This window comes from Channa argus, chromosome 24, assembly GCF_033026475.1.
Source record: "Channa argus isolate prfri chromosome 24, Channa argus male v1.0, whole genome shotgun sequence".
NCBI classification, from domain to species: domain Eukaryota; kingdom Metazoa; phylum Chordata; class Actinopteri; order Anabantiformes; family Channidae; genus Channa; species Channa argus.
This window is the reverse complement of record NC_090220.1, coordinates 4,769,994-4,796,410: the sequence shown is the minus strand read 5'-3', so window position 1 is coordinate 4,796,410 and position 26,417 is coordinate 4,769,994. Positions and strand designations below refer to the sequence as shown.

The 26,417-nt window shown below is 40.7% G+C and overlaps 1 protein-coding gene and 1 long non-coding RNA gene across 11 annotated transcripts in view; both read right to left on the bottom strand.

Annotated features, from left to right (window-relative positions):
• Positions 1 to 26,417, bottom strand: part of specc1 (sperm antigen with calponin homology and coiled-coil domains 1) — a 66,718-nt gene that overhangs the window by 6,102 nt on the left and 34,199 nt on the right. For all 10 annotated transcript variants that reach the window (XM_067494813.1, XM_067494814.1, XM_067494809.1 and 7 more), the window contains 10 exons: positions 24,662 to 26,220; positions 23,249 to 23,456; positions 23,062 to 23,135; positions 20,743 to 20,918; positions 16,127 to 16,290; positions 15,211 to 15,311; positions 15,037 to 15,112; positions 14,206 to 14,350; positions 11,961 to 12,063; positions 1,075 to 1,191 (listed from right to left, as the gene is read on the bottom strand). In XM_067494813.1, the coding sequence (XP_067350914.1) occupies positions 1,075 to 1,191; positions 11,961 to 12,063; positions 14,206 to 14,350; positions 15,037 to 15,112; positions 15,211 to 15,311; positions 16,127 to 16,290; positions 20,743 to 20,918; positions 23,062 to 23,135; positions 23,249 to 23,456; positions 24,662 to 26,220 (2,723 nt within the window). The remainder of the gene's footprint in view (positions 1 to 1,074; positions 1,192 to 11,960; positions 12,064 to 14,205; positions 14,351 to 15,036; positions 15,113 to 15,210; positions 15,312 to 16,126; positions 16,291 to 20,742; positions 20,919 to 23,061; positions 23,136 to 23,248; positions 23,457 to 24,661; positions 26,221 to 26,417) is intronic.
• LOC137109238 (uncharacterized) lies at positions 16,740 to 20,736 on the bottom strand. The gene is made up of 2 exons (XR_010912286.1): positions 18,990 to 20,736; positions 16,740 to 18,388 (listed from the first exon to the last, which is right to left on the bottom strand). It is a non-coding gene; the product is annotated as an uncharacterized lncRNA (long non-coding RNA).

Genomic DNA, 26,417 nt, shown 5'->3' with positions numbered 1-26,417 from the left:
ATTATTCAGAGAGATGGGAAATGCAATGTCTCTGTCATCAGCCTAATGTTACACATTCGCATTGACATGACCATGTGCACACGCCTACATAACTAATTTGTCACGTAGGAAGTGTCAGGCTTGGTCGGAGGTGTTTGTCTATTGTTCTAGTACTATAGTGGGACAAACGACCAGCAGTCCCTAGAGAGGAACTATATTGTTTCCAAAGTTACTTTATATACCACCTGCGTGCCAAATATTACAGAGCTGTCAGCACTGAGCTATAGGCTGCCCAGAGATCATGATCACATACAGTGTGACCATATAAAGGCTACATTCGTAATTCATGCTTTTTGTGTGGGTAATATGGCAGAGCTATAAAATGTATTCAGCTCATAAAAGAAATGTGCAGCTTAATCTCAGAAAAAAAAAAAAACACTACAGGGTTTTTTAATTTCCCTATTGACAGACATTAAACTTTCAGACCTACACTGTATAAGCAGATTATGTTCCCTGTTTACAGGTCCAGTCCATCTGCCACAAACTACATTATGGAATTTATATGACGCATATTCTGAAGACACATTTGTCCACATCTAAGACAGGGAGAGGAGAGCAAAACACAGAACAGCAGTTTCTTTGCTCTCCTCCAGAAAATGCATTTATACTATAGTTTTTTGAAAGAAGGTGCAGTGCTGCTCTGCTGCTGTAAGCAACATTACTAAAGAAATTGGCTTCTCTGAATTTATGCCCTTGGTCTAAAAGTTAAATATCCTCATAAAATAAGTTTTTGTATTAACCTAACCGCATTCTCCGAAAAGGATTTTCTCAGCAAGTCATTTAGCCAGAAAATGTTTTCATAACCTTTACTGTTCACACTAGGATGTATGCGTGAGCCTGTGTGAGTCAAGACCCAGTGATGATTGAATTCGAGTCAGCAAGACTCGGCATTTGGATAAGATGGTCAGAGATCATGTGTAAAGTTACCAGCTGGTGAGATACTGACCTACATGAACAGGAGACTGGATACTGATATTAGTATAGTAATTCAGTGTGTGCATATGTGTCTGTGAAGACTTCCTGTAGTTTTTCTACCTTATCTTGACTGATGAGTTCCTGGTAAGGGATGTGGGCTGGCAGATACGTGTGTAAGAGGGCACAGAAAGCCAGGCCATCACTCCAACTGCTGCTGAAGTTGGTCACGTCAATATTCTGTAGACAGAGAAGAGAAAAGGGGGCAAAGGGCAAAGAGGAAAAAAAAGCCAAAGTCAATATCACCCCATGATAATGAGCTAAAAGTGCCCGTAATATGTGTGGGAGAGATAATAGCCTCTTGACAACAAGAACAGGCCATGACAAAAAAGCTATTAAGACATAGAACCACAGGAAACAACATGAAAATTAAAATTTAATGTAATTATATGCTGGTCTGGGTTTTTTTAGAGTCCATTAATGCCAGGTCATGTTTCTTTTAGAGGATGATAGGAGGGTCTATTTTCTAGATCCCCCTTTTAGCCTCTACTCTGCTCTGTGATCTCTCCTCTGGGTAAAGGACGTGCATAAAAGCACGTCCAGTTTGTGTGCGATTCACAGAGCATCATCACCTCAGACGTAGTATACAAGGTATTCGAGTGCAGACTTGGCCCGGAGGAAAGACTTCCTCCAGGCCATTGTTTGGCATTGCAGGCTCCCCGTTGGATAGATAAGTTATTTCCGGTATCTTCCTCTTTTATCCATTTCACGTGCTTAGGGAATGAGGGTCACAGCCAGGGGGGCTCTCCTGAGGTATGAGTATGTGTTTGTGAGGCTCCATACGACTCCCACTCATATACCCTTTCACACACTGAAACTGCTAATGCTACAGTGTCCTCATCCAGCTGTGGAAATACTCTAAAAGTACACGTTGTTTAAATTGGTAAGACAACATCTAACAAAATTAACTAAAGCTATAAAATGTACATTTATTTTGAAATTGAATTAGAAACTGTTACTTACAGTAAATATATATTTAATAAAAAGATGTTTGTATACATGTCATTTCTTGGCAGGTATTAGGTTATAAAAGAGACCCGAAGGTGCTGTACTAAAAGCCAAAGGAGAGAACCAGTTTATAAGACATTTAATCAGTCATTAGAATCAAAGGGGTTTAAAATACAAATGACCACAGCTAAATGGAAAGCTAAACGCCAACTGTCACAAAATGTGAGTAGGTAAAACATCATTTGTGTAGATAGTGTAGACAGAAAAGAAAAACAGCCATTGTTGGATTGTTGGTTTCAGAAAGTTCCAAATTTGCACAGCAGTGGGGAGAGGGAACATGAGAAGCCGTTCAGTTGTTCAATAAACTCTTCTAAAGAACAAGCCAAACCAAAGACATGTCTGTTCAGACTATGAATGTCTGAACAGAATTTTACGACAACCAGTTTAGTAGTTGAAATATTTTAGTTGTGGACCAAGTGAAAGACTGTCACTGCCATCCCTCTAACAATGACATTATACACTTTCTCTTGGCAAATATGATTGAGATGTGTACATGGTGAAGTTCCTGTTCACTAAAAATAATTCACTCCTCTGATGTTGTGGGTATTGGGGGCAGACAGCATTTGCTGTGGATGTGTGATGGCTCAGCCCCCAGCTGGAAGCATGTGTCTTTGCAGATGAAACCAAAGTCCTGCTGTACTGATGCTTCCAAAAACAGAAAGATTTAGACCCAGAAACTTAGATTTGTATCTATTTAGGACTTAAGGGGAAAAAAAAACATTTTGTTTTACAGTTTAAGGTAATACAATGCATTAAATATGCCTGGGTACACACAAGCATCCATGTGTTTGCTTACTCTCGCTCTGAGCCAATGGTCTTTAATCCTGGCCCTAAGGACCAAAGTGCTGCAGATTTTCATTCTTTAAATCGAATTAGTGACTGAGCCATACATGTGACACCTGGTGAATGTAATTAACTACCTGATAGAATAGAAAAAAAGAGCAGGACTCCAAGTCCGGGGGACAAGAATTAAAAAATCACAGCTATGAGCCACTGCAGTAATGAATGTCCCCTGAGCTGCTTAAAACCGCTGACAAAATGTATTAATTCTTACTTCCTTCATTTGTTTGCTTCTGTGTTATGGATGCAAATTACCTAAACTAAAAGCTGTAGTATCAAGGAGAGTGGCAGACCAACTGATAGAAAGAAGGTATGTCCTGCTTGCTTCAAAAGCAAAAAGTTGCATGTTGGTTGTTTCATGCTGTGTAACCTCACAGTTGTTAAGAGTCATTGCTGGACACAGGAATGACAGCAATGTGCCTCTATAGCTAAACACGCTCCCTCATGTATTTTTATCTACTTTTTTGTTCCATTGTGGCCTCTTGGATCAGTTGGTCAGATCAGTCAGACTAAGGGCAATAATAGGTCAACAAATATTTAATGGAGTGAAACATGACTGAGCTCATTCATGATTGACACACAGATGTAATTTCATTGGTCACATGCTTCAGCTGATAGTAGCGAGACTTTTCAAAATCAATAATAGAGTTACAACATGAATGTTCGAAACTAGTTTCAAAACTAAACAAATTAAGTTTTTTTAAGAAATATGTGGTCATTGTAACAATTTGCTAAGCTTACAGTTCAAGTGTGGAACATAATCAAGTGTGGAACACAGTTCAAGTGTGGAACACACCATCAGCAAGTGAGACAAATTTTCAATTTCTTTCAAGTTCCCCACAGGACGACCTGTAACAGCTTTTCATCTAGTGTAGCATCAAAATCATCCTCAGCTGTATTCAGAGCTTAATGCTAGTTAACATATGCTAAAATGTTAAACTAAGATAGTGTTAAAATTCTGCTAAACACTGGCATGTTAACATTGTTAGTGTCTTGTGCATCACAGAGCTGGTGTCTTGTTATTAAATGTCACAACAATGCAAAGCTTTATTTATTAAGTTCCTAAATCTGGAATTGTTTGTGTCAGAAATATGCCCTCGACCATGAGCACCAGGTTATCTGAATATGATTTGTCAAAATAATATTAAAAGACAACATCAGTAATTATTATTGTCCACCTTGAGTCATCAGAAAAGGCCACAGAGCCATTGCAGTCACAATGGGATCTGAAAGAGCAGCTGCTGCATCTAAGTGAAGCCAAACAGGATGCACAGTCTTTGGCTCAGGCTTTGTTCACGATTGCTGCTACGCTATTATTTGTCATGAAAACAGTCAGACTGTGTTTGAGCAACAATGACCTAATCTGTCATATTAACTTACAGCTGGGTGAAAACGTTAAAATGAAACTGCATGTGAGGGGATGCAAACTTACCTAACATAATAACGATTTGCTATGAGCTATTCCAACGATTTCATCCTCAGAAGTATAAATCATAGTTAAATAATAGTAAAATAATGAAAACTACAAAATTAATTAAAAAGTAAATTTAATTTCTGATGAAACAACATTAGCACTAATTACTGTACATGTGCATTACATATTATGTTGATGAAAACTTTGTACTCTTTTTTCTTTTTCAAAAGAAGGAGCCGCAAACCTTCTCACTCACTCAAACACTCCCTGTCATTATCTTCTATAATAACCACAACAGAGGCTGAAAGCGTGAGCCTCCTCTCCATCAGTCTTGCCTCGTCTTTTACATGTGCAGGGCACCTGTACAGTCATGTCATCTCACATTCCTTTCATAACTCCACTTTTCTCTCACTTCGTTGGCTCAGTAGCAGAACTGTGTGTGTTTGTGTGTGTTTGATGTATGTGCAAACTGACACACACACACACACACACAAACACACACACACATTTCCAAGGCCAAGATAGACTATGACAAATAAGCTGATAAGAGAGATTGTAGAGGGCAGTTTGTTTGTATGTGTCAAAGAGTGTGTCTGGGTTTTGGTTTAATCAGAAGGGAACACGTGCTCAAATACAAGCAAATGGCCGATAGGTATGCGCTCTAGTTCAGGGTGGGAGAGGGAGGAAGGGGGTTGGGTGGCGGGGTTCGTTCAGGGTGGAAAAAGAGGGAGAGGCATGAATGCTAAAACAGCAGTGGACAACAACAGCTCTCTGGGAGCCGGCTCAGAAAAGCAAACACAGCATCAAGCGACAGGAAGTGTCTCGGCCTGCACAAAAGGCAGAGCCGTTGCTTTTTAGGGCTCAGAGAAAGAGAGTATGGGAGAGAAGCAGGAGAACAGAGGGGAGAGGAATGAACAGAGAGAAAAAAAATTGATCTGTGTATACTTGATAAAATTTCCATCAGGTAACAACACGCAGACACAGCCACGGCACACATGCATATGTTCTAAAGAAAAACAAGTACTACTTATTTCACAGATATTGAAAAATCATAAAAAGCTAGATGTCTGCAGATACTGTAGCACCCTTTTGGCACAAAATCGTGACGCTGGGTGACAAATTGATGCTGACTAATTGAACAGTCTGATAGCAGTGCAGATAGATTCGTTTTAAAAGGTCAAAGCCAAGAATGGGAGCTCACGGTTTTGCTGGTACTAGTTTCAATTTCTTTTGCACCAAGGCTTCGAGCTACCACTTGCTGCTGGAAGATAACTATGTCTGACTCATAGGCTGCAATAAGGATGTAGGTGAAGCGCTGGGGCCCGCAGGAGCAGGAAGAGGAAAAGGATGAAATGGGAGGAGTAGAGAGGATGGCTTACAAATCGTACAAATCTAACACTGTTGAGTTCCTTAAGCTGCACAGCGTAGCTTTATAATATTAATTAGTTTTCTGCTAATTTCTCAGATTACAATGACGTAAAGGAGCAGAGCAGCAAACTCTCACATTAGAGACATGGTGCATGTTGATTTTTACCTGGGACCCATTTGCTTACATGATTAGCTGAGTTCTTTATCTGTCAATCATTTAATCAACTAATGGTTAAAGCCCTACATGTGACGTCAGCTGCAGTGGACATTAAAAGCCTATATATGTGACACTGACGCTGGACAGCCCATCCTCTTTGATGTAAACCATTTAGAAATGGAATTCACAGGTGCTTTGGACACAAGCCAGCCACTTAGGACAGCACAGAGAGCAGTTTAACATTGTGTACATCAATAGAAAATCTGCTTGTGTTCCCTGCCGCCACACGTTAATGCTACTGGACTGGTGTCAGGTCTGACAGCTGCTGCCAGGCTTTCGTGACACTTGACACCCAGATGTCCACATGCCATTACTGCACTAGTGAGCTTTTACTCATAGATCAAGAAATTAAAAATTCTAAAGCACAAAACAACTTGCAGTGGGCAGGGAGGGATGGTGGATAACTGTGACCCACACAGAAACCCAGGTTCATATTTTTTTCCCTATTAGGACTTTCATTGACATAATGCCCCCCTACCCCTTACACTAACCATCATGGCTAAAGGCCAAACCCTAGCCCTTCCCCTAACCTTAACCCTAACATTACCCAAAACCAAGTCGTAGCCCTGAAACAGCTTTTGCGGTTGTGAGGACCGGCCAAAATTTCCTCAGTGTGTTGCAAGTACCAGGACAGACAAACACACAGTTTGTTAAGAAATACTTTAGTTGAAAAGGTGTAAAAGGCATCAAGCTTGAGAAAGTCGCCTGACTGATGAGTTTGTCCCAGGATATTTCTTGTGCCTGAATTTATCCATTTCCCCTCTCAATGAGTAGGCCAACAAGAGGACAAATAGCTGAGAATGATGTGAGAAAGAAATAGAAATAGAAATGAAAGAGTGTAAACAAGAACAGAGGAAGAGAGAGGAAATGAAAACAAAACTGAGACAACAAAGTTAGAAATGGAGGGACAGAAAAACAACAGAGGAGAGGGAAAAGAGGGGGACAAAGCCCTAATGGACAAGGCTATGAATTGTCATGAGCAATGACGTGCTGAAATCCCAGGAAAGTGTGACCATGGAGATGAAGACAGGGCAACAGCAAAGGTCACAGAGCTTTGTAGAGCTGGGAAGTGCTGCTCTCCATAGATCCACCCTGTCTCTACATATGATTTAATGGAACCATTCTGCACACAAGACAGGATACAGAGAGGGGAGGGTGACACGTCAAAGTGGGCACAAACACCCATAGATTAACTGTGCAGATGCTTTATAACAGTTCTGCCTTTGCCTCAGTAAAATGTTTACTGTGGTGACAGCCTGCTATGAAAATGAAGACCGTGATTACATAAGAGAGACGTGCTAAACTACCCCAACACATCCTTTTATTGTACTGAATATCAACTGTCTCAGATTCGAAGAAAGATCATAAATAAGCCTATTTCTAAAAATTTCACAGCGTTCCTTTAATAGAGCAGGACAGCATTTCCTCCCATTGTTAGCGCTGAGAATTTTTAGCTGAACAACTCAGACAAGCCAAGTGAATTTAATGACCACTTAGCACAATTGCTTCCTAGATGTGAGGAGCTGCACATCAGCCCAGATAGGCTTAAAGGTTTTTTTTTAAGGCTTTCAATATCAGTTTTCTATCATATTTTACCTTTTTATCAACATTTAGAAATGATGATGAATAAAGAAAGAAATACAGCACGTGTATTAAAATATCCCGGTCATTGTGAATCCACTCCTATTATCTTTTGGGTTATTTTACACTGATGATCCTACTCTGTTACTGTAAATCTGATATTAGAACTTGTAGTAAAAGATACTCTTTAAACTCCTCCTCGATGTCTGACCTCCATTCCATGCTCACCTAGGTCCATTCCTGTTTCTTTAAAGCCACTGAGTGTGTATGTCCGTGTGTGTCGGTGTGTACATGTCTGTGTAAGTTTCCCAGACAGGGCCGGATAAGCTGTGCTCTGTCAGGCCCAGCTGAGTCTAATGTTCAGAGCCTTTGCTCATTGTTCCCATCTTGAACAAACAGTGCATTTATTTTTGTTTGGCCTCTATGGTTAATTGAAAAAAAAAAAAAAGTTTAAAAAGTGTCCGGAGCTATCCTAAATTAAGACATCAAAGAGACTGATAAATATACAGCAGGAGGCTTGAGTGTTTTCTAGCAGAATGGACATTCATGAAAGCCATTGCTTACTGAGCATGGCCACAAGTGGAACCACAAGTAGAAATTTAGCAGTGAATTAATTGCTAGCATGAAAAAAACTAAATAAAAAAATTAAATATTAAAATGGTCCAGTTTGTTTTGTATCACCATTCCTTATAGATTTTCTTGTTGCAATGACCACGTCCATTCACAAAGTTTAGAGACTGAGATGGAGAAAAGGAAGTAGTTGCACAAAGACTCAACACAACAAAACAGTGTGGCCGTCTGCAGAAACACGTCCTTTCGGGTCAGATCATACAACTATCTTGAAAACCAGAAACAATAGTTGTATAAAAGTGGTTTTGTGCTTCAAGTCTGTGTCCAGTTCCAGCACTGAACTCACAGGATCCCATGTGAATACTAATTTCCTGTGAGAGGCTCCTTTCAGTCCTTCCCAGAGGGAAGAGTGAGATGGTTTAAGGTCTTCACTGATCGATCTCTGCTTCCCACAATCTGACATTTGAGGTGTGATGGAGCCTGTCTGGGCTCGCATCTCATCCTGCACAGAGAGTTTGACACAGGTCAGGTATTGCTCCAAGGACCTGTGCTTAACGGGAATATGGAGGCAGCTGGTGGTAAACACAAGACACAAGACATCGACGCACACCCACACACACACACACACACCTGCAGCTCGATTTAAGGTCAGATGAAACTTCAGCCTCATTCTGTGAGCACATCATTCATCTAATTTCACCCTCTCCTTGCAGTAACCACCTGCACTTATCTCTCTCTCCTTCCATTATTTATCACGGTAAACAGAGCAAAGTGTGACATCTGGCTTTGAGTCCAGCCATAAATACTCATTCGCTGTGCACTTGCACCTACTGTGTTTAATGTAAACATCAAATAATCTCCTGCATGCTTACAATAGCATGCGTTTTCTGTTTCGCTTTAATTAGTCTCCTGTTTGAGCAAGAGGTCCGCCAACAATAGGAATGTAATAACAACTGGCACGGGGCCTGACCCGCCCATTGGATTTGTTCTGCGGATTTTCTGGCACTGCGCTAGCAGATGAGCATGATATAAGAGCTTGTTTCCGGACTCCACCTTTTGGAAACAAGAGACAGGACAGAAGTTAACAGCGATGGTCACAGCTGACTATTAATTATGTAGAGTAAAGAGACTAAACCTAAATTACAACTGGATGACTGTAAACTTAAGAGCCCATTAGGGTTGAGTTATTAGCTCTTGACCATTAGTCTGTGGCAGGAAAGAGAGGGACCACCAAGGATATATGTATGTATTCATAAAACTCATCCTCACTAACCTTTATCAGAGCAGAACATGAGCTTGACAGAGGGAAGGAACGTACAGGGAACAACATGGATGTGGTTGTATTTCAGGCGAGTGTCATAGTCCTTGTGCCTTCCTGTCCTGGAGCTACAAACTCTGTGACAGACCAGTGAGTCTCTCTGGGTATTCGGCCCGTAATTAGTGGCTTCCATAAGGATGGAGGCCACATAACAATTTAACAGGCTGACCTTTTGCCAGACATATGAAGTGTCCTCTGACAGTCCCCTTTTCCTTCGGGTTGTCACGAAACTCAGGACAGCCCTGTGGTCACATGTGTTCTGGCGTTGGGAACTCAACTTACTGTAAGTGATGCATGATCATTGTATGTCTCTTACTCACACACACACACACAGTATACCGTATGTGAATGCATAGTTGAAAACAGAAATCCTTGTGGAAAGTACTGGAATTCAGCCAAAGAAGGAGAAATCTCAAGGCACAAATAACAGCATCTCATTAATCCCTGCTGAGAAACAAACTGAACAACATATGTGCTACATATGAGCTCAAAGTACATCTCAAATGTCTCATTGTGAAAAGTGAACTTATCTACTTCTCTTAAGTGCTTGGTCATAATTTGTACTGTATATTTTATGTATTACACAATGTTAAGAAGCTCCCTGGTTTGTTAATGGACAAATTGTTTTTTCTAATGCCCTTTGTTTGTTGTTTGAACAGACATTTTTAGGTGAATGAATAGATTTAGAGGTCAGGCACATGGTGCACAAAGGGAAAACGCACAAATATCAAGGATCACAGCTCAAAACAATGAGAGTAACTGCAGGAAGGGACTGATTATTCCACAGACTGAAACACATCTAGCAGCCAAATCTTCTTACTGCATTCCGACTACTTGCAAATAATCAAACTGTGTTACTAAGCCCTTTGTGAGAGAGGATCATAGGTTCCATTTAATCTAAACCAATGAGAACATGGCTCTGTTAAGGGCTTCATTTTGCCTCATTTTGAGTCTCACTGTCCCGAAATGAACTGAGATTTGTAATTCCATTAGGGTTGCTATTGCAAAGGATATTTAAATTTAGGCAGTGGTTATAGTACCTTGCACAATAAACTGTACTATTGTTGAGCTACTTATACTATAATTTTATATTCATGTTTCTATTCCACTACATTTTAAAGGCCAATTTGATATTTTGTCCTCTCTCTACATTAAATTACCAGCTATTTGTTCCTGGGTATGTAGCATAGTATGATTTTACATACAAATAAGGCACTGGGTATTTCCGAATGAAGCCAAGTACATCAATGTCACAGTGACTGGGGGACAAAAAGCTGTTGCTTTGACAGATTGATGACGATAGCAATGTTACATATCCTATGTTCTAAAACTATCTGAAGACATTGGAGTGGCTGACCAATTTAGCCATTTCTTACCTAATTAGCTTTCACTGTTAATAGTTGTCCCAAGATTAATTTGTTTCCATTAGAGGTCTTTGTCTTAAAAGATTTTGACAACTGACTGATTTTGACAAGTGACTGAACAAGTCATGTGCCATTCTAACCTAGTGCTTTTCATCAAGCTCCTGGTGCCCACAGATCTATGTAAAACAGTCTAAACCTTAGCCAGTGCAGTCTTTACACAGGTTCAACATTTTATCAGGCAAATGATCTGTTGGTCAGCATTGGTTTTATCTCATCTTGTTATATGTTTCCATCACAGAGGATCTGCTGCATATTTTTTATCAACACATGCTGTATGACACCTAACCTCAGATGAATTGAAGGTGACTCAAAGTTCACCGAGCAACACTGCACATAAGACGTAGGAACTATTGATTGGACAACTCATCCAATTACTTAAACCATTTATCAGAGGGAAAGCTATTTGTAAAGCCTATTTTTAGTAGCTATGTCTACAGCAGCCGCAGCTACTGTACATACTATTAAATGACTTAAACACAAATGATCACTTGTCATTGTTTCTAAGTATTAACTGATATTGTACATTCTGAGAGGGCTGAAACGAATCCTTTTTTCTAAACCAGAGTCAGCAGGGTATGACCAGTCTGACTGCTAATAAGAGTTTTAGCATTAGCTAGTTGGCACGCTGGCACACAAACATGATGATTACATAGGCAAATGTCTAATTCCACTGGGCTTTATGGGCTTCTTAAACTGGGTATTAAGGGAGCAGCTAAACCAGGCGATTGTCAGCACTTGGCTCCATGGAAACAAAAAACAAAGGTGGAAACACACCACAATAACAATGCATAAACAAATGGACATGCATAAAAAACAGAGGTACTATTTAAATGCCTGCATGTATAAATCCAATGTGTCTTTGCTTCATTGTTTCCATTACCTCTGTGCCAAACTGACCTCATATCCCTACTGAGTTGACAGGTGGGGAAATGATGTGCAAACGCAGTAGTCTGCCACTATAGTCTAACACCTCAGTGACGGATGAAAATAAAGAATTAAATGAAATACCTACAGAACCTGAGGGTACAGAAAGACCAATACTGTATCCATGCAATAAAAGAGGGGCAGGCGGAGCCATCCTCTGACTTATAATGAAAACCTGAAGAACATCAGACTAAAATATATCACACAAAGATGTAGAGGAAAACGATGTGAAAGTGAATGGACCTCGCCTTCCATTTGAGCGAGATCTCTGGCCTGTGATCCTACCGGATAGCCTTCTGTTTTCTTCTGGCACCACTTCAGTAGAGCGTTTCTTTTAGATCCTCCATACTCCCGGGCTAGTGCAGCCAAGGGGTCCTTTCTTTCCACACTGTCACCAGGGGAACATGAGCCGCAATCACACAAGGAGACAGATAGAAAGGGACAGTTGTCAACTGGAATACGATACGTGATATCTTTATAAGCAAACATTTCTCAGCTGCTTTTTAGTTTAAAAACTATATTTTCAACCAGGGTACACACTGTAGCTTAAACTCAAGATGGAAACCAGCTTAAACGTAAAGCATAGGACCATAAAAACATTAGGAGAACCAGATAAGTAAACTTTTTAATGGTCAACTATTTTGTAATTCACAGTTATCTACAAATAACATACACACAGCATTAATATTATCATCACAGCTTAGGATTTTATTTAGTAAAGAGACATAATAACCAAAAGCAAAATGCTACCAGTAAAGTTACCTGCAAAGTATGTACCACAAAGAAGAAAACGAAAATACAGTCTTTAAAAAGTCCACTTTCCTACATTTAATTCCCAAATCTTGCCTTTATGAAAGGGAAAGTGTCAGAATTCTGGGTCTCCATCACCAGGGGGAAGTTGACCTTTTTTAAGGCTTCTTTGAATTTCAGTTTGCTTATCTTAGTGCTCTGGGACTGTAGCTCAAGATTACTTTGGGCTAAAGCCAACTATCAGAGTCCAGTCTGTGTGGGATGATTTTTGGCCTCTTTTGAGCCTGGATGTTTACTAAGTATGCTGATAATACTATTACAAGACACAGGGAAGAGAAATATAGAATAGTGATTCAGAGTTTTAAAAATTACAAACAGACTTAATAAAGGTCTAAATGCAGTCATATTCGGTGGGGTCCTCTCCCTGGGGCTTGTGGCGTAGCTAAGGCCATGGGAAGACCATAAGATACGGTGACTAGTAAACATGATAAGCATTTCACACGTCAGCACAGCTCTGCTGTTAAATTCATTATTTCCCTGTTTCAGGGCATAAGAAGGAGAAATTTCAGGCAATATTTCAAAGGTGGGGGGAGTGTGTGCATGTATCAGCAGTGTTACAACAGGTAGATCAGAACACTAAAATACAGCAAACACAACTACTGTGGTCTGAGAGAATGTCTGCAATACAGTCCAGCATTTAATAATGTACCACTATATGCCAAAGTGCAACCGCACTTTGAAAAGATCTGGAGCTCTGTGTATGTGACCATCAGCAATTTATTTCTGTTTGTGCCAAAAGAAATACTACAAAAACAAATGGGAAAGAGCAGTAAAAAGCAGCTGACAGACAGGTTTGTGACCTTTGAGATCACTTGGATTACAGTTGATTAAGTCCCTCTAGAATTTTAGGGACATTTTTGTGATTTTTCCAGCCTAAAAAGATTTTGCGATAGCTTTTCTTGAAAAAATGTGATGTTTTTACACATTGTAACTACATTTTTTAAAAAGTCAAATGATACATGGAATTGGTTGAATACATTTTTGTAATCGTAACATGGGGAATTCCAGGAGGAGCTGGTTGTTTTATTGAGTATTGAGCCAGATATTTGAATGCTTCACTATGTCACTATCTCTCTGTGACAATGCATAAATCTAAACCTCCCCACTGACCTCGAATGTGAATGTAAGCATGGGTCTGACTAAGCGGAGTGCTTCAATCTATCGTTTGAGTATACACAGAGAGGAGGGGTCTGTACGGGAAAATGACACGTAATGCCAGAAGTCAAAAGATAAAAGTGTATTTGTTCAACATCTGTCTAGCTTCCCTTTCTGATAAGTGAACACTCCATGTACTTTGTTAAAAACATCTGTGTCACACCAGTGCTACTGGAAATAAATGTTGTGCAACTCTCTCCAGAGTCTGTCAGGTGGGACATTTAAAACAAAAGTTGGCACTTTAGGGCATGTTGTTGATTAACATCACCACAGCCAACACCTTTTATTAGTTATGTCAAGAGTTTTATTTCACAAAAAGAATTGCAACATTTATTTTTAGCCGTTATTCCACGGTGTAAAACTATGTCTCAATCTATTAACTATTCTGAATTTTGATGTTCTTCCAAAGCAAATGTAACATTTATCCTAAAAGTCTTACAACAAACATTTTGCTACTTTTAAAGTAAGAGAAGCCGGTGAGTTGATTTCACAAGTGCCAAGAAATCTGCACAGTGCGTTTACCTCTCAGTGAATTGTCACACAAAATTGTATGGGTGGTTCCCACCTGAGCTTGCTGTTGCGTCTGTTGTAGCTGAAGGATGAAGTGTGGCTGCCAAGGGAAGCAGGAGTTTTGATTACAGACTCCAGGGAAGGGCTTTTCCTCATAAGGCTGTTGGGTTTCATGTCTTCCCTGCAGCACGGCAAGTTATCTGGGGGATTGAAGGATGCACAAAATGGGGGGGGGGGGGGGAGGGATGATAATTACTTTTTAAAGCACATGTGACAAATCACACTTACCCAGGCTTCACATAAGAACATAGAAAATGTACACGTTCAATTTGAGAATAATTTTGATTTTGTTACTTAAATTACATCTTATTTCTTCTGGCTTAGGATACAGAGCCACCATTAGTTTTCAGCCTAGTCTTAGAAATGAGGGTCACTGTCTTGCCTGAAAAGCTGAAAAGTAATAAAATAGTGAATTCTGAAATTGGTTTCAGAAGGGCAGGGATTGACAATGTGCTCTTTACTGAGACTTTATTCAACATCATTGCTGAATAGTGCTTCAATGCTCAAGTTACTAAATATGTCTCACTCAACTCCTCAAGGAAGGAGCTATAACACCTGTTGACAATTCAAGTGTTTGTCTTGTAAGAACAAACTCATAAAACTACCTGCAATAACACCACTAATCACATGTTGGCATATTGCAGTTCCTACTCATTTAACTTTCATTTTACATTCAATATATCAGCCTCACTCATTTCTAAAGGCAATGAATTGTAGTAGTTCTTTGTAGAGCTAAAAGCAGCACACAACATTTTGTTATTTGTTTCTGTACAACTGATAAATGAATTATGAATATAAACCGGAAACCATCTGTGTTTTTACATACCATGAGGATGAGAGAATTCTCCATGACTGATTCTTTTTTCCAGTGTCTTTGACAGTGGCTTTATGTATGAGTGCCTCTAAAATACCAAAAAAAGGTATCATTACATATAATCCACTTACTTACATCAAGTATGTTTAATTTATAAAGGACAGATGCCTAACAACTGGCGTATACCTGGATGGGGGAGACAGCAGCAGCAGGTGCCATACGTACAGGGATCCCACTTAGCAGGCTTCTTGCTGAGGAATGCATTTGAACTGTGTTGCCTGGTCCACCTGAAAGGCCAAATAATAAACAGGAAACATTGATTAATTTATCAACAAAGACTTGAGTATCATTTTCTAGTAAATATTTAACACATCCTTTCTGAGACTTAATGCTAAAGAGGGTGGACACCTTTGGCAGGCTTTATCTTTGCATAGATTACAGGAAAAGGGCACTGTTCCTCTAGTACAAAATATAATTAAATCAGCTTTTCCAGTGGAAATTAGTGGACACAATTAAAGGTCGGAGGAAAATAACATGTCTTCACAATAGCCTACAATTTGCTATAAAGACTAAATAAAGAAAATTAAGCACATGTACTGTAGGATTAAAATCATTAGTGTGTGTGTGTAGATGCTCCAGTAGAAAGTGAGAGAAACTTCAAATACGTCTTAAATATTTAACCACTTGTAATTTACTATGAACAGTAATGGACTGCCCATAGTTTTTTTGGGGGGGGAGGGGTTACTTGAGACTTAATGCTAAAGATTGTAGTTACATTAGACCGGCTTTATCTTTGCATAGATTAAACAAACCAGTACAACTATTTTGCCATATGTTTATTTTTAGTCTGTGAGAGGTACATAAAATTCCTCTTGATCCAACATTAGGTGAATGTATTTCTAGTTATTAACTGACTCAAAAGCCCTCCAACCAGCCTGAGGCTATTTGAAGCCACACAGGACTTTACTAGAAAGAAACAACCGATATCCAGACTGGAGATCTCATCAGCTGTTCTGCTCTATTGTTACACTGTTGTAGTGAAATTCTCACTATGGCGGTGTGGGAACATGTACGTGCATGTGTTGAGGTGCTTGGAGCTCACTCTGTCCAACAGTATCAAAGGATTTAATGAGGGATTTGACAGTAGCTCCAGGCTCTGAGGCGGCATCGCTGCTGGTGTTGGTGGCTGTTGTCGGGATCCCAGAGATGCCACACCAGTGATGGTTGTTATCGGCGTCGGACACTCTCACCTCGTCACCTTGGGACCTAACAGACAAAATGAACAGAGTTGCTATGTAGAGCCATATACAAAAAAATGGGGAGTGGAGTATCTGATGAGCTTTTCAAAACCTTCAGTTTGGTGCTTTATTGTGACATTACCTGCTGATTAGAGTAAATGCTTAAAGAGTTTGTTTGCTAAGTAAACTGACAAGCTCATCTAATCACAGTTTGAACTGAAGAACAGTCAATATGTGATGACCAGCTGCACATAGACAAGTCTCATTTTAGAAAACAAAATCTGAGCGATCCAATCATCAGGGCAGTTTGTGCCCATTGGCCCAGGTGAACACTGGACTTAGGGTATGAAGTCAGAGATTTAAAGTGTGTTTATCAGTGATGGATGAGGTATGAGTAAGAAGAAAGGAACTAGTGCCTTGAACACTGCACTTAACTCTCCTTTAAAGAGTGTAGTGTGAGAGAGATACACATCTGCATTTGTCCTTGTGGAATTTCATTTATTCATTGACCTACAACAGAACAACAACATTTAAACAGACTTACAGTATATTTACATGTATTCTTCAACAGGCATAAAACCAGAGTCTTTCCTCTAAGAATAAATAACAGCACATTCACTGTATTGTTTCTTAAATGCTTTTACAACATGTGGAAAATCCCAATTACTGTACCATCTCACTTTATTCTAGATGGCATTTTTTCAGTGTATCCAAATGTTGACATTTTGAGCACCAGTACCTTATCTGGTAGGACAATATGGCTTTCAATAAAAATGCACAAATTGAAAATCTGTGATAAAAGTTGGACTTAGAACCTGAGATCCTGCAACCATAGCAACATAACATTTTCAGTAAGTTTGGCTCAATCATAAAATAAATCAACCACATGAATGATATATCTTTTAAAATGAGTGCCATCACAGATTTAGAATATCTGGTAGAATTAAAAGGATATGAAAGAAATCTCTCTATATATCTAATAGTGAATCACAATTGATCAACAAGAAAAAAGTTTCAGAGCCTCGATAAACCTGTGAGGTTCAGTCAAAGTAAATCTGGCTAATTCTATATAAACTTGCTTAAGGGATATACAGTGTTAAATTATTTGAAAAAGAAATAAATCTCTTCAGGAACCTGTGAGTGTGACACAGTCTTCTTGGTCTTTGAGTTAAAAAGGACCATAAACCTAAAATCAGATTCTGGCAGTGCTCTGGAACTGACAGCATGGCTTAGCTCAAAATCAACTTGCAAAATGTTTCTGGCAGTAAGAAATAATAAAATACATTTCTGTGTAAACTGAATGAGAAACAGAAAGAGAGCAGATGATGCCCTTATGACCACAAAGAAGGCACCCGTTCGTGGAAGCTGTGTGTTACACAGAGCCATCTAAAGGCTAAAGAGGACACTGCATTGTATTTTATTTTGATAATAAACCAGTGGTCAAAATTAAGTCTTAAAATCAGATAAACAATGTGACATTTTGTTTTCAACTATAAATGTCACGTTTTAAAGTAAGATTAGTTTAAAGTGACAGTGATCCAACAGGTGCAAAGCCAACCGACGGGACTTTCAGTTCTGCTGCTTTGCTCTCACCATCATATGTGTTTTTTTTTTCTTTTCTGTCCATTTTGTTTGGCAAAATTTTGGGAGTTTCAACATTTTTCAACATTGTCACTGGCTAAACATTTACCAGTATTTTTCATATTTTCACCCTATTGTTTTTATGGTCCATTTTACAAATGGCCAGACATGTTCTATCTTCTCAACTCTCTAAAAAGGCACAAAGCAGCTTTGCACAGTATAAAAAGGAGTCTCTCAGACATATGGCATTTCTTAAACACAAGCCAACAAATTACAAAAATAAGGAATACATTCACTGAGAAACAAAAATACAGTATTATAACTTAAAGGCTCCATAGACAGAAATGGAAAACAGACTGTGTTCTGCATCTAGACAGATCACTGTGGCTTAGAATGAAACTGGTTTACCACATTACATTTTGAATGACACAGAAAGCTGGGAAGTGCAACAATAACACTGTCTTCATGTGGTGCAGAGTCACAGGGCACTTCTCTAGTGTCCCTCTACGGCTGTCTTGGTATCAAAAGTTGCTCCACCACTTATTCTGTAAAGAAAGAAAAGAGTGACAATGAACTACTGTATATACAGTTAGTGAACAAAAACTATTTTAAACATTTACATGTGCAGCACAATTATGGACTTTTTTTTCTTCCTAACATTGTCACTTTCAAATGCAGACCTCTGGGTAGTTCTTGACTGTTCAGTGTGTCCCATGCATACTTCATTGGATTAATAAGGTCACTCATAAGTCACTCATAGCCAAGTATGACTAAATCACCTGGTGATGAAGTCGCTATGCAAATGTATCTGAAGCAGATGACACATAGCATGAGTTTAATCCAGTCATGCCGTGCAGACCATCCTGCTATTTAACCAAAAAGTAGGAGGGTTATTCATTCAAATTACAGCAGGTGGCACCAGATACATCTATTTGAACAGCAGGTTCAAAGAACCAGGCAAAGCACTCGTAAAAGGTAAGATAATCCTGAAGGTGCAGTTAGCCAGCATATAAAAAGACAGAGAGTCAGACAGGCTGAAGCAGCAACATGAAGCAAAACACAGATAGAAAGGTCAATGGGCATTAGCACACAGGGGCAGGGAGAGGCAAGCTGGCTGAGAGAGGGCTGGCAGGGCAGGGAACTCACCTGGACATTACTTAGGGAGGCTTGTCAGAGGGACATCTTTGACAGAGTCATCAGAGGGAGCTGCTGGAGGTGGGGAGTGGATGCAACGTAAAAGCTAATCTTGGGAAAAGTTCACCGATTTAGCCACGATCTTAAACCAGTTATACAATAAACTATATCCACAATGCCTGTGTGCAATTTGAACCAAAAACCTAATAGGGTTTAAACCAAATATCACTCTTTTACATTACATCTGCTTTTGTGGGGTTTGTGAAGTGGCCTATTATGCATTAAAATGTTTCAAGTAGCAACGTTTAAAGATCATTGGCCAGCTTAAACACTTTTGTCCTGGTCCAGTCACACAAATAAATTCAAAAAGATATAACAGCAGATCTAAGCCAACCTTGCCACAGGTGTAAGTGTTTGACCTGCCATGACAATGAAGGGATATAACACTGTCAAAAACAGGATGGCATTAGAACACTCAAACACACTTACACCCACTGGCCACTTTATTAGGTACACCTGTTCATCATGTCAATGAAAATATTTAACTTTATCCACTTAGGCATGTAGACATAGTAAAGATGGTTTGCTGAAGTTCCGACCAAGCATCAGAATGGGGAAGGAGGACACTTAAATTACTTGGAACATGGCATTGTTGATGATGCCAGATGGGCTGGTCTAAGTAATTCAGAAACTGCTGATCTACTGGGATTTTCATACACAACCACCTTTACAGAGAATGGTCTAAAATAGAGCCTCCTTGATACCAAAGGTCACAGAGGAATGGCCAGACGGATTAAAGCTGATAGAAAGGCAACAGTAATTCAAATAACTACTTGTTACAATCGAGGTACTGTATGCAGAAGAGCAACTCTAAATGCACAACACGTTGAACCGTCACCATGAAAAGAATAAATCCATTCTGCCTTGTATGATCAGTTTAGTCTGGTGGTAGTGGGGTGATGTTGTAATGGATCTTTTCTCGGAAGACTATGGGTGTCTTAGTACACAGATGTACAAAACTAAAATAATCTCAAACTGGTTTGTCTCCAGGACCTAATAACGTGGCCATGAGTGTATATACAGTGTACTCAACACATAAACCAATGCAACGCTCTTTATCCATACATCAATCACATTAATGCACGGCCACAGTGCAACAACACTTCAAATCTATTATTTGGAATCCTAAAGAAAAGGATACATTGACATGGGATATTTTTACAACTCTAAGCATCATCTATGCACTGATTACATTTTCCCACTATGCCTGCTTTGTCTTTATAATAACTTTATCAGTATACTCTACTGAAGTTCATTTTGAGGTTAGAGTGTTACTAAAGGGCAATGGTCAGTGTAGGAGAGGGACACAGAGAGGGCAGCAGCTTAAAGGAGTAGAATGTACAGAGGGAAATACCACAGAAGGCTGCTCATTTACCAACAGAGTCTGCCAAATCCAAGGGAGCTCAACGCTAAAAATCCAATCTTGTCAAATACACAGATTAGAACTATATTAAAAGCTATCCTGCTTAGACAGAAATTTTTACTTTAAATTTGAATTTTAGAAACCTCTCAAGTAAGACATTTTATATCCATATATAATACACATATATACTGCATACATACTACTCTGAAAGAGGATATGGCAAGACTCTGGCAGGTATACTATTTCCACATTATGTAGAGAGGGAAAGAATTGCAGCCCGACATTAAACAAGGGGAGCCGGTGGAAGGGGGGCTGAAAGGTGGCGTATGACAGAAATGGTACCTGACTCCCTGCAGTGCCTCTAAGTCTGCAGAAAGTTTTGCATTGCGATCTTGCTCCTCCTGCAGCTGCCTCCGGAGTGTACGCAGCTCCTGCTGAGCCTCCACCTTGATGTCATTTGCCACCACGACTGCCGTTTGGAGATCTGCCTGGAATCTACGCCACTCCTCTTTTTCATCCTAAAGACACACAATGTATACGATGTATAATAACTATCAAATGACAATCTGTTTAGTTGCCTTGTTGTAATAGACTGTTTTGCCCTTGTACCTACTCTTCACTCCTCTTCAGAGAGATTGGGGTTGGGGGGGAATATATGATTCTAAAACATATACCTGAAAGGCTAGTAATAATTACCTCAATATAGTTAAGAAAAAATTTAACAAAAAACGTGTTCACAGTAATGTTGACAGAAAGCTGACTTGGAGAAGGTCAGTTTGCCTGTCTGAGCATGAACCTGAATTCTCCACATTCTCACTGGAACACTACTTCGTGGAAAGATGACCCCAAGGCATCTTTTGGGAAAAACAAAAACAAAACACAGAAGAAGACGGGAAAACTAGGCAGGAAAATATCTTCCTGACTGTAAAGTGATACTACCTCTTTTCTTTCCAGCTGTTCCCTTTCAGGGGTCTCCACAGCGAATCACATGCCTCCATCCAACCCTGTCCTCTACATCCTCTTCACTCACACCAAATAACTTCATGTTCTCTCTCACTACATCCATAAATCTCCTCTTTGGTCTTCCTCTAGACCTCCTGCCTGGCAGCTCCAACCTCAGCATCCTTATACCGATATAGTCACAGTCTGTCCTCTGAACATGTCCAAACCACCTCAATCTGGCCTCTCTGACTTTATCTCCAACACATCTAACACGACCTGTCCCTCTGATGTCCTCATTCCTGATCCTGTCCATACTCGTCACTCCCAAAGAGAACTTCAACATCTTAGGCTCAGCTACCTCCAGCTCTGCCTCCTGTCTTTTCTTCAGTGCAACTGTCTCTAAGCCGAACAACATCTCTGGTCTCACCACCGTCTTGATCACCTTTCCTTTTATTCTTGCTGATACTCTTATATAGCACAACACACCTGACACTTTTCTCCACCCGTTCCAAACGCCCGCACTCGCCTCTTCACCTCTTTTCCACACTCTCCATTACTCTGAACCAATGACCCTAAGTACTAAGTCCTGCACCTTCTTCACCTCTGCTCCCTGTAACCTCACTGTTCCACCTGGGTCCCTCTCATTTACACACATGTATTCTGTCCGGCTGTGGTTTTCTAGAGCAGACCTCCACCTCTCTGGATTTTCCTCTATCTTGTTATTAACAAATTAGTCAGAAACTCTACTGCCACATCTGCTAGAAACTTCCATCCTCCACAGGTATGTCATCAGGACTAACCTCTTTCTCGGTTTACACTCCTTCCCCTTTCCACCACCAAGTCTCCTTGTCCACTTTCCTTGTTCCCTATGAAACACTGAGTACCCTCTTGCGTGTCTCCCTGATCACATTAGCTGTAGTGGTCCAATCATCTGGAAGCACCTCCTGACCACCCAGAGCCTGTCTCACCTCTCTCACCCTATGTTGCTGCGTCTTATGGAAGAAAGTTTTCACTACAGCCATTTCCACCCTCTTTGCAAGGTCTACCACCATCTGTCCTTCTGCGTTCCTGTCCTGAAGACAAAACCTGCCCATCACATTATTATCACCTCTGTTCCCTTCACCAACATGTCCATTGAAATCTGCACCAATCACCACTCTCTCACCTCTGGGGATGCTCTGCATCATGTCAACCAACTCTCTAGCCTCTACTGTCAGTCCTAGACTCCTGTCTTTCCTCTTCTCACTCTGCCTACGAACGTGGCTTCCTCCTCTCCTTCTTTGACCAAAAGTAGCCCAATTTCCACCGGCACCCTGTAGGTCAATAGCACCGCTGGTGGTCGTTATTAACCTAAGCCAGATACCCTTCCTGATGCAACCCTCTGCATTTATCCAGACTTATCCGGACTGGCACAAGAAGACACTGGCTTGTGCCCCCTTGTGGTTGCATTTCTGACTGTAAAGTGATATTCTACTCAATATCAAACTTTGTCTAGCTTTGAAGGAAGATGGCTTCAGTAATTAACTGTGGATTCCAATTATTATTTCAGAAAAAAGCATTTAACATTTGTAGCAACCTTTTAAATTCACAACTGAAATATATTGCACACTAAACCATTTTGATTTAGTGTGTTAAGCTTGATGTTCATTTTGCTTTAATTATTAATTTGATATATAGATAATAGCATGGCAGATGTGTCTGAATGCTTAAGGTTCTTACCTTCATATGTCTACTCATGACTTTCAGCTGTCGCTCTGCTTCAGCCTTCTGCTCCTCCAGCTTTTTGACAAGATCTGTAATGACACATTTAGAGTTTTTGAGAACTGCTTCCAAAGCCTGTGCTGTACCTCCACTACATTTATAAATAAGAAACCTAATAGCAGAGAAGCCTATAAAATAAACGTACTCTCCATGTCCAGGACGGCTTGGTTAGTGTGGCAGTTGACAGCCCTCTGCTGCTCCACCTGGTCTTCGAGTTCAAAGATGGTCTCCTTCAGCTCCTTCACCTGGTTCTCCGCCTGAATTCCAGCCTCCTCCAGGGATGTCAACTGGCTGTGGAGCCCCTGCTCCTTCTTGTCAGCCTGTTCCTGAATCTGCTGGCATTTTGCCTCCATCTGAGTACATATGCCCATTAGTGAGATTGTTGCAGAAATGCAGGCAGCATTTTATATTAAAGTGACAGCTGATCATCACTGTTTTGATTAGATAGAAGCAGTTCAGCCACATTTGCTTCAAATAATTTATTATATTTTCCAGACAGGTTGTGGTACTGTACAGTATTTCCATATGGTGGAGGTGGGTAAATGTGAATATTTAGTTAACAAAAACAATAATGCTGAGGTTCACACAGTATCGTTTAGACAACCCTATATGACAATAAACACCAGGCTATAGTGTGACTAGATGTCATGCAAGAAGACTAAGGATGGAAAGAATAGCTTCATCTAGATTAGATGGACTGTGCCACTTGTTGCTTCAATTACTGAACTCTGTGGCCAATCTCTAAGTATAATATACTAAAATAAGAAAATGACATGGTTATGAACAAGTCAGGACACTCTCCACTAAGTGACTCGAATGGATTAGGATGTTTGTGAGTAAAGTTATGGAGTGGCCTCGCCCTCACGCCCATGTGGAATAGGACAGGACAGTGACTCAGAGGGTCACTCGCTGGTGGCTCACCCTTTTGTTGGTACCACTGTCCAACAATGACATCATCTCTAAAGTGATGGTGACACGCCTCACTTTAGACCAACAACCACTAACATGACCCCAAACAAACCCACACTCCCTCAGACTCTGGCGTTTCTGGTGTTTAAGGGGAAAACCAATGTGAATAGTGAGAAACACATGCAAACAATTTGAGTGAACATGAGTTCATGTGCTGTGTTGGTGAAGTTACATACTCAGTGACAGCTGCAAACTCTGCATAATGGTCATGATCAAATCATCAAGTGAACTGTGGGCCTCTCACAGTGGTTCACATTCTAAAGGTAGTGACTGAGCAACAGTAAGGCTTAGAAATTTTGTGCTTTAATAATTACAATTTCTGCTGCAGTTGCTGATAGACAAGTGGGTAATATTTGGGCTCATTAGAGCATCTGAACAAAAATATTTTTTTTGTATGTCTATACTAGTAAACCTTGTTACCGAATTGCTGTTAAATCAACTACAACACATGTATTGAGCTCAATGAGTTAATATGTTTTTGACAAAGTTAAATAAATACTAGTGCTTCTGTGGGATTCTGACTCCATTCCCATCTGTAAAAACTTCAGCAATACATGAAAATTGAGTTTGAATCTTGAATCACTCCTACCTTGGAAATTGTGGCTCGCACATGCTCAGTGTCAGCCTGGGCCTGAAGCAGCTCCTGCTTCAATTCCGTCAGTTCCACTTCCAACCTGTCTCTCTCAGTGTGAGCTGTTTTCAGCAAGTTCTGCAACTCAGTGCTGTCACCCGCACTCTGCATGGCCTTCAGCTCGCTCACCTTTTGCCTCTCAATGTCCACCTGTGCCTTGAGCCTACTGTTTTCCAGCCTGAGACAATCTGCTATTGCCTTCTGCTCCTCTTCAGCTTGTGTGGCCTGAACCCCAACTTCCAGTTCCTGCGCCAGCTGGGCCTTTAGCATGTCCATCTCTTCTCTGAGGCAAAGTACCTGGCCTTGGGCCTCCTGGTGCTCCTCCTCTAGTGCCCGCAGGCTGCCTGTCAGCTGCTGCTGGATGTCCACCAGCTTCTCCCGTTCAAAACGTGAGCTCTCCACCAGCTCAGCATACCTCTGTTCAAACTCAGCCAGCCGAGGCCCTTGGCTGCCCAGCTCTTCTTCCCTCTGTGCCTGAGCTTGGGTTTGCTCCTGAAGTCTGACAACCAGTGCTTCGTTTTTCTGGGCCAGCACTTCTACGCGCTCTCTCTGTTGTTGAAGTGAAGTCTGCAGGAGGCGCTTCTCATCTGTCAGGCGCTCGTTCTCAGCTGTCAGTTCCTGCACCACTTGCTGCTGGTCTGCCAGTTCCTGCAGAGTAGCCTGTAGCTCCTCTGCTGTGCTGTGGTGATTCTCCTCCATCTTGTGTATCTTTTCTGTGAGGCTCTGCACTGATACATCCTGTCCCTTTTCAACGCTGACTGCCCTGGCTTCACCACTAACACTACTGCTCACTGATTCTGAGCATGATGGGATTTTCTCAAACTCTGAGGAATCAGGAGATGGTGAGCCTTTAGTGATGTCAGAGCTGGATGAAACAGAAGTTTTGAGTGGGCTGGCAGAGAAAGGAAGACTGTCCTGTTGTGGAGCTGAGGAGTTGGAGTCTAAGGGTAGGCCATTCACCAAAGGCTTGGGGGGGTTGCCTAGGTTTGAAATAGATAAAGTAGAAGCTTCCAAGCAAAGCAACTTTTCCTTCAGCTCTTGGTTCTCCTCTCTTAGGGATGCCAGCTCTCTCTGAAATTTCCCATTTTTCTCCCTCAGCTCTCCAACCAGCACAAGGGCCTCCGCCACCTGTCCCTGCTCTCGATCTGCAACAGGCTCTTGGTGGGAAACAGGTGTGGGTGGTAGAGAAGAGGAAGACATAGAGGCTTTCCGATTGCAGCGCTGCAACTCTGTCCGGAGATTGCTGATCTCTAAGTCTTTTGCCTTGGCCTCAGCCAGCAGCTCTTTCACCTGACACTCCAGTAGTCCCCTTTCCTGACCCTCTGCATCTCCACGGGACTTGGTCGAACTACGTGTTTGCTTTGCTAGGGTGGTGAGGCTGGAAGTGCTGGCACTAGAAACCATCCTCTTAGTGGATGAGCTCCTCAGCTGATCCCTTAGAGAGACCCGGTCTCGCGTAATGGCAGAAGGGAGTTCTCTAGGGGCTGGAATACCAGATTTTTTGACTGCTTGAGCACCTGCAACACAGTCCGAAATAAAAGTACATACTGAGAGAGTGTTCATGTCTAAAGTAATCCAATCGGACATTACTTTAGTTTATTCACAAAGCAGCTAATGGAACTGAAATAATGTGAAAATTATTTTTTTCAATTTACAAATTTCATGTATTGGTCACTAATACAGGGTTGTTTTTTCAGACTGACTAATATCAGGG